Below are 12,870 nucleotides of genomic sequence, written 5' to 3'. Positions count from 1 at the left end.
AGTGAGATTTCCATTAGGTAGAACCATAAACTGTTCCTGGTCTTCTTGCTCGAATGAAACTTTTGCCCCTCTGGAAGTTTCCCATTGAAAGCGAGGGGCCGGGTTGCCAAATCCTCCACAAGGCAACGTCAAAGCACTTCCCTCCACAGCGGTATAAGCAGGCGCAGGCACGAGAGTCAATGACGGTGGATCTGGTTTTAAATATAACACCAGCCATGATTACCTTGTAATGAAAAAATGTTGCATGCAAATGTTGCCATGGAATCAATAAACACAACACAATGATAATAAAGTGATCAATAACTGGGGACTTTACATTGCACATCCAGGGTGATATTGATTGAAACAGGTTGTCCCACGTTGTTGAATATTGTTGATGTGAAAATTCCAGCCACCGAGCGCGTGACATCTTTTATTTCGAGTTGACTCACTTCATCAGATACTTGTGTGATCCTGAACAGGTAAAATTGCTCATGAAACACAAATACTTACAACATGATAAATTTACAGTAAATTCAGTGCTATTTTAGTGGACACATATTCCAATGATGTGTTTACTAGTAAGTTTTCAAGTGGTAATTTTTTCATAGAACAATATTGCACAAATTCTCATTCCTACCTCAAAAATGGATACACTTTCGTACTTTCAAATCCAAAAACATTTGACCTGTAAACAAAAGATGTATATTGAAAATATCATTTTATGTACCATGAAACAGAACACATTAAAAAGGTTAAAAAGGAAATCATTAATCTCCTTACCATCCAAATAAATCAATTTCTTGTCCCATGTAAAACCACTTAAAGGTAATGTTGTTCGGCACTGCCACAGCTGTTACTGAAACTAATGCATCTTCCCCTTCAATCACTACAACAGGCTCCTTAGGAAACTTTACAAAGGTGGCAGGTCCTTGAAACATACATTGATAATTAAAACATTGCTGAAACAGTTTTGAAAGAAACTGACTTTTTAGGTATAAGTTGAAATATAAGCTTGATGATCCAACATTATTGGTTGCCTCACAGCGAAATGTTCCTTCAAAAGATTTTGAAAAGTCTAAAAATAAAATAAGCAATGTGATTATCAATGTATTTTGCATGGTAAATGTTTTAATGGCCTAACAGAACAAGTGCCTTACCAGAACAAATAGAACATTAAATTTATAACAAACAAACTGCTGTTATTTCAATGAACATGCCTGAAATATGAAGACTTTTTCCATTGACATACCACAACCTTGGGTCGTCATCAATATTTATAAATTTTTCTGTCACGTAAGAGTCATCTGAAACAGGAGCTTGAAAATACCTTTGCAAAACAGTAAAAGATGATTTTGTTGGTTGCAAATGACAACAGAGATGATTTACCAATAGTAGTGAATTTGTTCAGGTAAGCCAGTTGCTTTACACGAAAGTTCAAGATCATCATAGGTATTAACATAAAGGGAAGTATTTGAAGCAAGAGGAAATTCTGGTGGATCTGTTTGTAACAGCAAAAAAATGTCAGTTTGGAACTCAAATTATTTTCGTTTCTTAATTTGAGGGAAATTGTATTTCACAGACAATGCTATGATAATTTAAAAGTAAATTATGTCAAACTGAAGCTTTTTTGGGACGTTTTTAACTATGAACACGACATAAAGACGGTGTAGGGTTTAAGGGATATATGCAATGGTCACGTACAGGGGGCTCATGCAAATACCCTTTTGGCAACACCAAATTTTTGACTGTCACCACTGGAAATATGTTAATAGTGGTAGGGTAATTTCATTGCACTGTAATGTGCGGTAAATTGACTTACAAGTAACAATTAGCTCGGTTTCAGCTTCTCCTTGTTCGAAACTTGGCAAAGGAGTGACTTGACAGCGGTACTTTCCCGAATCCGATTTGTGAACTGGTGACAACTGAAGCGATGCGACCCCCACCTGCTTCAAGCGGCCACTATAGTGTTTTTCGTCATGCGGGTTCTGAAACAAATTGATCATTGAACTTTTCCAGTGGTATCAATTACTTACAGAAAAAAAAACAAGTTACAGGAGTTTGGGTCAATATTCAAAATATATGCTACAATTTTTTCTTTTGACAAAGACAAAAGTGTGTTATACATGAAAAACCTACTTGCGAATTAAAAACGGTCGTTGCCGTTCCGGTCTGTGCATCCAACTTCTGCCAGAGAATAACAAACAAAGTGTCGGATAAATTTTCTTCAGAATAAATGCAACGAAGTACGGCTTTTTGACCTTCCAACGTTTCTTCTGACGGGGCTGTAGAAACTTTCAAGCCTGATACGTCTGCAAAACAAATAGTTTACATTAATTATACTATTTTATATGGACCTTCAAAATTTCAGTATATATTTTAATTAGTCAAACTGCATTGGTTTCCATACTAACGCGTTTATATAGGCTAAGTAGGTTTTGTATTTACTATTACTAAACCAAATGCATTGGTTGGTGAAGTAATAATAAATATGTGTTTGTGTGTCTATTATCCAAACAACGAGCATATTAAACAATTTGCCCACACCCTTTCAATACCAGCATTGCTGTTGCTATTGGAAAAATCTGCACTGCAGAAAAAACTACACTTAAACCGTAAAAAAGCGGTTTTAAATATGAATGCAATATCTTACCTTGTACCTTAAATGAAACCAATACTAAAAAGACCAAGGATTTTCTTACAGAAGAAAACATTTTTTATCTTCTGTCGATCATAGCGACCACTACATAACCAACGTTAAGCTTTTGGATTCCACGCATTGAAATCGTTCCAGAAGTCGAATACTCAGCAGAAACCGCCTAATACCTACGACACAAGTTCAGCTTCCCGGATATCCTTCACTGAATAGAAAATCTCTCAATGCAACTGAACTTTTTTGATCTATTTACAAAACTGTTGGTCGTAACTTGCGAAAAACATTCTGCTAATGCTTAATTATTATAGGAAGAGGTCAGATAAAATATTTATCATTCAGTTCAAATACGAGTTCCACACATTCACAATCCACCAGCCGTCACGCAACAACGAAACTGAGCAAACGATTAAATGAAAATTGGACATATGTGCAGATCTTGCCATGACGGCATTAAAGGCGATTTGCAGTTGCGGTCACAATGGACATAAGCGTGGCGACAAGTGGTAAATCCCTAAAACGATTAAGTGCCCATGTCGTACAATCCCGTACAACCGTTCACCAAAACAATACATTCACAGCCTTCGTATCAGCATGCATTAGTTATTTCTTCATATATTCGTGCAAAAAATCACTGTTAATCCTTGACTTTGCTGGATTTTGACGACACCTTTTTGGCAGTTGTCGCTTTGCTTTTGGATGCGGGTTTTTTGTTCGTCGCTTTGGACGCCGCTTTCTTCTTGGTAGGATCATCATCTTTTTCTTTTGATTTGGGTTTCTTTTTCTTTGCGGCTTCTTTAGGTGAAGTTTTTTCTGTTGCATTAATAAAAGTCCATCAAAAGCAGTTGTGCATTCGGTTATGGCAACTTGGCAATAAAGGAATAGGCCTACTTATAAATCTGATTGTTATGAAAGCGTTTTAAATATTTTTTTGGTTACAACTCGAGTCACCGTTTTACCTGCTTTTGCTTTGGTTGTCTTTGCCTTTTTGGTTGCAGTGGCCTGAAGCAATAAGCATTTTTTATCACAAAAACATCGCGCGCAAAAATTTTAAAATTATACAAATCAGTGTCGACATTTTTAGATAGCAAGACATCTCAACCATAAAAATCATACGTTTGATGAATTTTCGTCAGCAGGTCGTTTTTTTCTTGCAACTGGTCTTTTTTTCGCGAGTTTACTCACGGCCGGCGACATCGCGAGAGATTTTCTTGCTTGTTTGACCTTGTCTTGGGCCAACTGCAAATCAAACAGTATAGCTCCATATCACAGGTTAGTCGTTACTGTTATAAATACGTACCCGAACTGAATAAGGTTTATCTTTCAAGCTTGTAAGATTGCTTCCGTCTATTTTCGGTGCCTTCGCCTTCGCCCCTGTCGTTTTCCGTTTGGCACTTTGGGCTTTCTTTTTTTCCAGGGCCTTCTTTTTCTTTTCCTTATCTTTTAGCCACTGAGGGTTTACCTTGAATCGTCCGAGCAAACCTGTTGATTGAAATATCCGTATTTAATTGTGTGATACAAATTTGATCAGATTCGTTACGATTACGATCAAAGTAGACATAGCGAACCAGTCATTTCCTTTGCTCCTTTTTTCGGTTTGGGACGAATTAGTATTCCATCAGCTAAGCATTTTTCCAAGGTACTCTTCAGATTTCGTTTTATTACAGCCTGCTCATCAAATACAAAATCACGAAATTCGCAAGTAATAGTCGTTGAAGACAATATGCCGCTAATGAAAGGGAACGTTAATTTAAAATTGTAATACAATTTTAAATTGATTTACAGTTTACAAAATATAGCGCTATTAACACAATAAAACACTTCGTTAACACAGCGGAACACTTAAATAGTTAAAACTAAAATGCTTTTATTTCCTAATACTTTCGTGATGAACGTTGGTAAACGACTACCAAACATAACAAATAAAATTAGAGTTATAAAATATAAATTAGCAACTAACGTCAGAAACGAAGTAGTTCGCAATGATGTAGGTCTTGATCGCTTGGTTGCTTGCGCCTTTTTTGTCATTAATCCCCGAGATGGCGCTGATAAGCATGTCCGAAAATGGTGGTCGTTTTGGGCCGGTTTTTGAATTCGTTTTTAATTTTTTGTTGGCGTCTTTCTTAGGTTTTTCTTCGTCACCATCATCATCATTCTCCGTTGAACTGATCAAAAATTTCAAAATTCGTCATAGTTCTGAGAATAAATAGACTGGCCCATTCTGTTTAAAACATTGACATATTTTATTTATTTTAAACGTTTCGGCAAGTGCTAATGCCATCACAAGCACTTGCCGAAACGTTTTAAATAAAACATGTCAATATTTCCTACAGTATGGGGCAGTCTCTTTATTCTCAGAATCATGAGTAGATTCGCCATGGAGTGTACGCACAGGAATAACTTCCCATTAATTTTACTGACATAATGATTGATTTTGGAAGCCTACCTTCCATTACTTTCAAACTCAAGATGCATAGGTTCGGTGATAAGTTCATTGTCATCAGAGTTCTCATCGCTCGTCGTTGATTTTGTAAAGGTTCTGTTCATTTTGCATGGTTAAAATTATCTCTCTGATAAAGGTTAATGTAGCCCAGTCATCACGCTATCTGCCTTAGTTTAGCAATAATCACAATTTATAAATCCATCATTTAAAATAATTATGACGGCCGTGTTACACTACTTGAATGAAAGGGTATAATAAGAACTAACACTGCGGTCAAAACAGAAACATCATTGAGGTATCAACACCAATACATCAAAAAAAGCAGCAAATCGACTTCGTGCCGAACCGATTCGCAAATCCGACAAGCATGACAAATTGCGTGGCAGGACGCATTCTCCACACGATGCATTCGAGAACAAGTTGTTTCACGATTTTTTTTATTGCGGAGTTTAACGTGGCATAAAATGTTCTACTTTGGTTCATTGAACATACTTTTTACGTGCATTTGAGAGTGTGGTGTGTTATCATATTAATCACATGCTTTTGTACAAATATTACGTACTTCTGTACGGAAATAGTTTATTAAAAAGTAAGGAATATTGGAATACGCGAAGCACTGAATCGAAAACGAAACAACGACAGTCTTAGGTTGAGGAATACCTGATAAGATTATCCTTAGGAAAGAGCAGTGTTTAGTCACAGCCGTAAACGTGAAGCACTGAAGCGTGGCGACACTGTAGCCAGCTAACAACATTTGCTCATTCTAACGCAGGTAGTTCATCGACATGGAGCTAACTGCAAGTGAGGAAAAGGTTAAGCGCTCTGGTGGAGCAAACAGTTGGAAAATAACAAACTTTTCATCAAGGTATAAAGTAAACATTATTCAGCAGGTTGCATAACACTGTTAGTGTACAAACAATGCGGTAACTATAGGGCAAGGTACAGTCACTCTAAAACACTTGATCGCGTGTTGGTTTTCGGTACCTTTGCTTATTTCCAAGCTGTAGGAAAAAATAACGGTGTAAAAGCATAGAGACAATGGAATGTAGACAATCAGTAATTGTGCGCGTATCAAGTTACGTTTAAGCCAAAGGGAAAAAGTTAAAATGTGCATTCGAAAAAATCGAACTAGGCGCTGTAGATTACTGCGAAGTTAAAATGCCTGTTCATTTAATTAGGGTTTCGGATGCAAACATGAATGGAAAGGCTTCTCAGTCGACCAAATACGACGTCACGTTGAGCTACCACAACATCAGATATGAAGTGCTTCAAAAACTGGACGATGTGCCATTATGTGGCAAAACTGCAATGAAGGAGATACTGTGCGGCGTAAGGTAATTGTCATACAAACTGTGTCTGATATTGGATTTGGTTGTTTTGCCAAGTTATTCATATGTGCATGTTTTCAGCGGTCTGCTTCCACCAGGACTGAACGCTATTATGGGGCCAACTGGTAGCGGCAAAACTTCGTAAGTTCATCAGACAGAGCAACTAAAACGAAATGTCCAATCATACGTATGTTTTTAGGCTACTTGACGTGTTGGCCAAACGAAAGGACCCCAAAGGGCTTAAGGGTGGATACGTTTTGCTGAACGGCGAAAAAGCTCCACAGGACTTTCGTCTTATGAGTGGCTACGTTGTTCAGGTAAACGACGCAATCGTAATTAAACCAGTCCAGACACAAAGGGTTACAGCTTGCTAAATATTAACTAAACCGTTAAAGCGCGAGAGGTCATATACATTTTTTCAATTATTTGTTCACGTAACTGCTTTTACCGCCCAAGCGTTTAATTTTAATACTTCTATAGGACGACGTAGTCATGGGAACGCTGTCGGTTAAGGAAAATCTGGCATTTTCGGCCAACCTGAGGCTGCCACCGGAAAAGTACAGCGCTGCTGAACGAAAGAAAAAAGTTAATGACGTCATTGAGCAACTCGGTTTGCAAGCCTGCGCCGATACATTGGTATTTTTTGCCTGCTCAGCGAACCTATGCACAAAGTTTATTGTTTTACGGCCCAACAAGCCCAGTCATGCGTGCCCCTGTAAACCGTAAAAAATGTTGTTTATCCTTCAGAATTTCTTCCTGTCGCTTCTTTCAAACGGTTTACTTTAAAATTGGACACCAAAATCTTGCTTTTTTGCAATGTCACATGTAATATGATCAGGAGTGTGCTATCCTTTTTACACAATATCTTAGTAGATAAATTCAAATGCGCCAAGTTTCATCGTATCTTACACCAAAAACACGAAAATCGACAGGTTGGCAACGAATTTATTCGTGGCGTTTCTGGGGGTGAAAGAAAACGTGTGAACGTCGGAATGGAGATGATTCTGGACCCGCCTGTGCTCTTTCTTGACGAACCCACGACTGGACTCGACGCCAACACAGCCAATTCCATCGTTCTGCTTCTATACAAGTAATAAATTTGTTTATTTTTATGCTGTCGTTCGAATATGACGTCACGACATATGTCCAGTACTGTAAGTATATATTTGTACTGCGGTGTTTGGTTAATATTTCTATGTTTACATATTCAAAAGTTCGAACAAAAATATGCCTGAAGTCAATGAATACAAGACAATGAGACAAAATAAATCTCGAACAGTTGAAACTCACTTAACCAAAACTGACACGGCTACAGGCACATGGGAGAGTGCTGGGCCGTTGTGCTTTGGTGCAACACAAAACCTGCTGCTGGGTTGAAATTCCGCAACGGCACCGCGAAATCGTCCAGGTGTTGATCGCGTTTGAAAGCCGTCTATCACCGCCTCCCTTAATGTTTACGAACCTTGATTGTACCTCACTGCTTTGTCGTTCATGTGAACAGGTTGGCAAGCGGTGGTCGAAACATCATCATGTCCATCCACCAGCCGCGGTACTCGATATTTTCACTCTTTGACCGTCTGATTATCCTTAACAAGGGAAAAACGGTGTACAGGGGACCTGCTAAACGGGCGGTTGGCTATTTCAACGATATAGGTGCGTGTCATTCGCTTTTGAGCTTTATTTTAATCGATTTCTACGTAACATAATGGACTTGTTAAGTTAAATATATCTACAGAACTTAACCGAAGTTATTTTCGTTGTTTGATAATGGGAAGCAACATTATACATGCACCTGAATGTGAATACTAATTAACTTGAGAGATAGGCAACTTGTTCAAATTAAAACGTGGTTGATTAGTAGACACTATGACATGTGCGTGCAGGTTACCCGTGCCCCCAATATCACAATCCCGCTGATTTTTTCCTGGATATTGTTGGTGGGGATGTAAATACTTCCCGGCTCATCGGACGAATGAACCGCGAGTCAGAATCGGAAAGAAGTAAGTCATTTGTTTAGCAAAAATCTGTGCATTGATTGATGTAAGCCTTTTTCTTATTTTAATTCTTTTTACAGTGAGAAGGTTTTAAAAGCACTGAGGCATTGCTTTACACGGTGTGCCTTGTCATATAACAAAAAATTGGTCAGCGGAATTAACAATCTTTTATTAAGCACTGAAACATGTATTGGATTGTAACCGTTTTTTCTTGCTTTATTTTAGTGTGAATTTTATTTTACTGTTAATTTTGATCTTAGAAACTCTTGTTTTGAATTTTTGTAGCTGACGGCGAGGTGAGCACAAGAGCAAATTATCAGGAAATCCAAATTGCAATGGACCAGGACCAGAGCGGAGAAAGCGAGGACAAACATCTGGCAGAAACTTTCGTGAAGTCGAACTTCGGCGCTGAGGAAAACGCCAAGCTCATGGTGGGTGCTGAGAATTACAATAACCGCATGATCAGAACTTACGTCAAATAGAAAATTGAGTTACGGGCATATCCCGATTTAAGTACACTTCAAATTGATGTTAACACGTTAAAATGTGCAATTTAATCATTACATTGTATTTTAACGTTAAAACGTGGAACACTTGGATGCTTAGCACCGTTAAACCTGATTCCGTTGCCCATTTGGCGCGTTTGCGCATGACTACGCACAGTAAAACTCAGCTTGACGTACTTTGGGGTTTGGTAATGACGCAGCGTTTTTTAATGGCAGTCTCTTCAACGACCTTACGAACAAGATGCGGACAGGACGTCGGTAGTTTCGGATCAGTCCTATGGCACTCGATACTGCACAGGATTTTTTCATCAGGTACAAGAACAATGTTTGTGGGAGATATCTATTTGGTCTTCGACTGCAAATTAGCAGCACTCTTTACTTATATCTCGTAAAGGGTTGCCGCTAGATGCGTTATCCAAACATTACAAGCGAGAAACATGTTTTATAATGACGCTTTTCTCTAAAACGTCCAGTGCACTAAATTAACAAAAATGTATTCTGGTAGTTGTATATATCCGTGCTATTTTATTCCTTTACATTCATTGATGTTGTTTATGTTAAAGCTGCATGCGGTGGTCAAAAGAACGGTTCTCAATATCATCAGAAACCCGATGACATCATTTGTACAGATCATTATCATGCTTATCTTCGCCTTGCTGATTGGTCTCATCTACTTCCAGAGCGACACATCATTTAAAACAGGGTTACAAAATCGGTAAACAATGTTAACTACCAACAATTTCCTATGTTTTCTGACTATGTGAGAGTTACAGCATGTGGGAAAAGTAAACAAAAATACGTTTTACTGTTTGATACGTTGAAATGCACCTAAGGTCGACGATTTAGGTTTATTAATTTCAAGTTAGTTTTGAAAAAATGTCAAAAAAATAAATTATGATGGCGGCAAAACAAAAAAATAGCCCCGTGTTTGCAACTTGCACAGAGACGGGGGAGCAATCAAAGAGAAAGAAATGGCTTTATTTGATTTGAAGTGTACTTCGACTTAGATCCTGCAACTAACAAATATTATGTGTTTTTTGTAGATCCGGAGTGTTCTTTTTCCTTATTACTACCCAAGTTATGTCCAACTTGTCTGCCTTGGATTTATTTATCAAAAATCGCGCACACTTCATGTAAGTCTTTTAACTGTTGAAGTTTGTCAGATTATGTTGTTTGTTAGTCTTGGTTAATGTTAGAGAATTCATTTTACTGCACCTTACAAGCCTACATAGAATACAAGTACTATCACCTGAGGGCAGGTCTTGTGTTTCACGCTAATTAAATGCACAGTACCTTTAATTGTCACTAAGATAGTAAATCAACCCAAAGAATAACACCCAGTCTTGTATCTTATTTACAGTCACGAATCGGCGAGTGGTTATTACCGGGTTTCGGTTTATTTTATCGCCCAAGTCTTCGCCGATCTCATACCCAATCGTCTGATACCGAACATTTTCTTTACCATCGTTATTTACTTCATGGTCGGTAAGTGAGTGGATTTTTGGAATAGTTAAATTAGTTTGGTCATTTTGTATTAAAAAACTATCCCCTTTAAAGCATGGTTGTTATAATAAGATGATGTGGTCAATGCAGAAAACATATTCGGCAAAAGAATAAATTGCCTTGAACCAAAGAAATTTAGTAGTGATGGGTGGACTTAATTAACGTTAAAACGAACCCGCCAGGATAACTTGCGTGTTAATTCCTGTCCTTTATGGGCGAGTGCAGCAAGCTAAGGTTTAATATTTACAAATCACGACAAATTTTACGGTATGTAATGTCACTGCACCTAATATTTGTTTGTTTCTGGCATAAACAGGCTTCCAGCTGGCGGTCGAAAAGTATTTCTTCTTTCTGCTGACAATCGTCCTCACAGCCGTATGCGCTTCTTCGCTCGCCTTCTGCGTTAGCGCCTCCGTGCGGATATTCGCGATCGCGAACGTGGTGGTTTCGTTGCCTTACATTCTCATGATGCTCTTCGGCGGATTTCTGGTTAATGTTGGATCGCTTCTTAACTGGCTTGAGTGGATCAAGTATATCAGCATCTTTCGCTACGGCATCAACGTAAGATTGCACAAATTATTTTTTTCGTTCATATCGGCACTCAACATTTCTGAGCGTTTTGTGATGTTTTTCGTGTGTCTATGCAGTTAATTGTGGCGAAAATTTGATAACGCTAAGCTTAGTAGTTGTTTCAATTATTGCGTAGTGAAAAAAGCTATTTACTGTTTGTTTATAGGCACTTACTGTGAATGAAATGACAGGATTGGTTTTCATTGACAACTCATCCTATCCCGGATTTGACCCTGATTCGCCAAATCCTTGCTGGAGCACTTTGAATAACTTAACGATTCCAAACTGGTAAGCGTCAACACGTGCTTTAGCTAAAGTCTATTCAAAAGTTTCCATTTTCATTGTTTTTTTATATTGATATGTGTATCATTCGGTAGTTTATTTCCGTGTGTGATAAAAACAATTTTCAATTTGAAATATATTTTTCACTTTTAGCACGACAGGCGAGATTTACATGGACATACAGGGGATACCGTACGGCGTGTGGGGAATGTGGCAGAATATATTGGCGCTCGGTTGCATGGCTGTGGGCTTTCTTTTTCTGTCGTACGTTCAGTTAAGGCGCGTGAACAAGTTCAAGTGAAGGAGTGTTTGAATGTTCTGGAGGAAGCTGCGATTTTGTGTTGTTCAATTACACACGTTTATTTCTCCTATTTTGTATATGGTGCTTTTTACTTTCACATCCTCTGTTACAATTGCAATAAACTACAACATTGACTTCGCAGGCTTAGGTGTTACAAACTACTAAAGAAATTTCAAACTTGCACACCAGTTTCACAACTCTTTTTTACATTTCCACATTTTCTATGCTCGATGAATTTCAAGTAACAGTCACATCAAAAGAATTGTTTCAACAATATCAAAAACTATCTCCAGACAAAATACATATTTGAAGGTTACGCAGTAATATTTCATGCAATGCCTGGGCTGCCAAGCCTGCAAACCTATTTGAAGGTTAATTTTTTTCTAGATTTTTTTTTAATCTGGGACAACTAGGAAGCCACATCAGTAAAATTTACGTTGTTTTCTTCTTTATTCGCTCTTTTTAGCATGAACTTAGGGACATGATAGGATACCTGAAAACAAAGAATGCTTTTAATTCATCATATATTTGAAAGGCACAGGCCAAAATTTTTGATCGAAAATCAGCATGCATTAATGACATACAAATTATTAATGGTTGATATGGAGTCTATTTTAATCACTTTGCATGGTATTAATGTACCTTTTGATCACAAATAGTATGATTGTTGATGGACTTCACTTTAGATATAGAGTCCGTATCTTCAAATTTAATTTCCGCACACTTACAGGGTAACCCATTACGATCCTAAAAACACATTGTTATTGAAGCGAAATAATGACAAATTTGTTTACATTTCATGATGGTATTATATACTGATATATAGTCTACATACACTACACAACACACCAAGGTGCTAAACACCAGTAACTTACAAAAGGAAATTTGATGTACTCGATATTTCCATAATTTCCAAAATATGTTTCCAAGTCTTCCCTTGCGGCCGTAAATGGCAATTCAAAAACAATTAAAGATTCTGGGTTGGCTTTCCTTTTTAATGCTCCCAAAGCATCTCTTTGCTCTTTATGTTTTATTTGTATGTGTTTTTGATAATAGTAGCATACGGGTACTACAGAAAAGCTTTGTAACCTTGGTCGAACCGTACTGAAGACTTTTTGTAGCAACGCCATTTTATGACAACCTTTCCCTTTGCCAAGTCAGTGTATTTTCCCACAAAGCATGACAAAAGACGTCCAAGCACCAACCACTCACAGCCAACGAAAAACAACTCACAAATGCAAGTGATTGCAGAGAGAGGGGGTCTAACCTAAATTTACCATCATTCTACCCGAGTAACCAGATTGCCCCTTT

At 37.8% G+C, this 12,870-nt stretch overlaps 2 protein-coding genes across 2 annotated transcripts; one reads left to right on the top strand and one right to left on the bottom strand.

Moving 5' to 3' along the window:
• The first annotated feature begins 5,803 nt into the window (after window positions 1-5,803).
• On the top strand, window positions 5,804-11,698 carry LOC145898251 (broad substrate specificity ATP-binding cassette transporter ABCG2-like). The gene is made up of 16 exons (XM_082986679.1): window positions 5,804-5,940; window positions 6,254-6,409; window positions 6,485-6,544; window positions 6,603-6,720; window positions 6,884-7,039; window positions 7,336-7,493; window positions 7,905-8,056; window positions 8,287-8,403; window positions 8,683-8,828; window positions 9,120-9,215; window positions 9,467-9,618; window positions 9,947-10,036; window positions 10,264-10,388; window positions 10,723-10,967; window positions 11,143-11,264; window positions 11,412-11,698. Exons 1-16 carry the CDS (start codon window positions 5,861-5,863, stop codon window positions 11,557-11,559), a joined length of 2,121 nt encoding a protein of 706 aa, XP_082842805.1. The 5' UTR covers window positions 5,804-5,860; the 3' UTR covers window positions 11,560-11,698.
• Window positions 11,699-11,762: 64 nt separating this feature from the next.
• On the bottom strand, window positions 11,763-12,742 carry LOC145898253 (SRA stem-loop-interacting RNA-binding protein, mitochondrial-like). The gene is made up of 3 exons (XM_082986680.1): window positions 12,435-12,742; window positions 12,202-12,306; window positions 11,763-12,052 (listed from the first exon to the last, which is right to left on the bottom strand). The coding sequence occupies exons 1-3, from the start codon at window positions 12,687-12,689 to the stop codon at window positions 11,969-11,971; spliced, it is 444 nt and encodes a 147-aa protein (XP_082842806.1). The 5' UTR covers window positions 12,690-12,742; the 3' UTR covers window positions 11,763-11,968.
• Window positions 12,743-12,870: the final 128 nt, after the last annotated feature.

This window comes from Ascidia mentula, chromosome 4 (genome assembly GCF_947561715.1).
Source record: "Ascidia mentula chromosome 4, kaAscMent1.1, whole genome shotgun sequence".
Taxonomy (NCBI): domain Eukaryota; kingdom Metazoa; phylum Chordata; class Ascidiacea; order Phlebobranchia; family Ascidiidae; genus Ascidia; species Ascidia mentula.
This window is presented reverse-complemented; position numbering and strand designations above follow the sequence as displayed.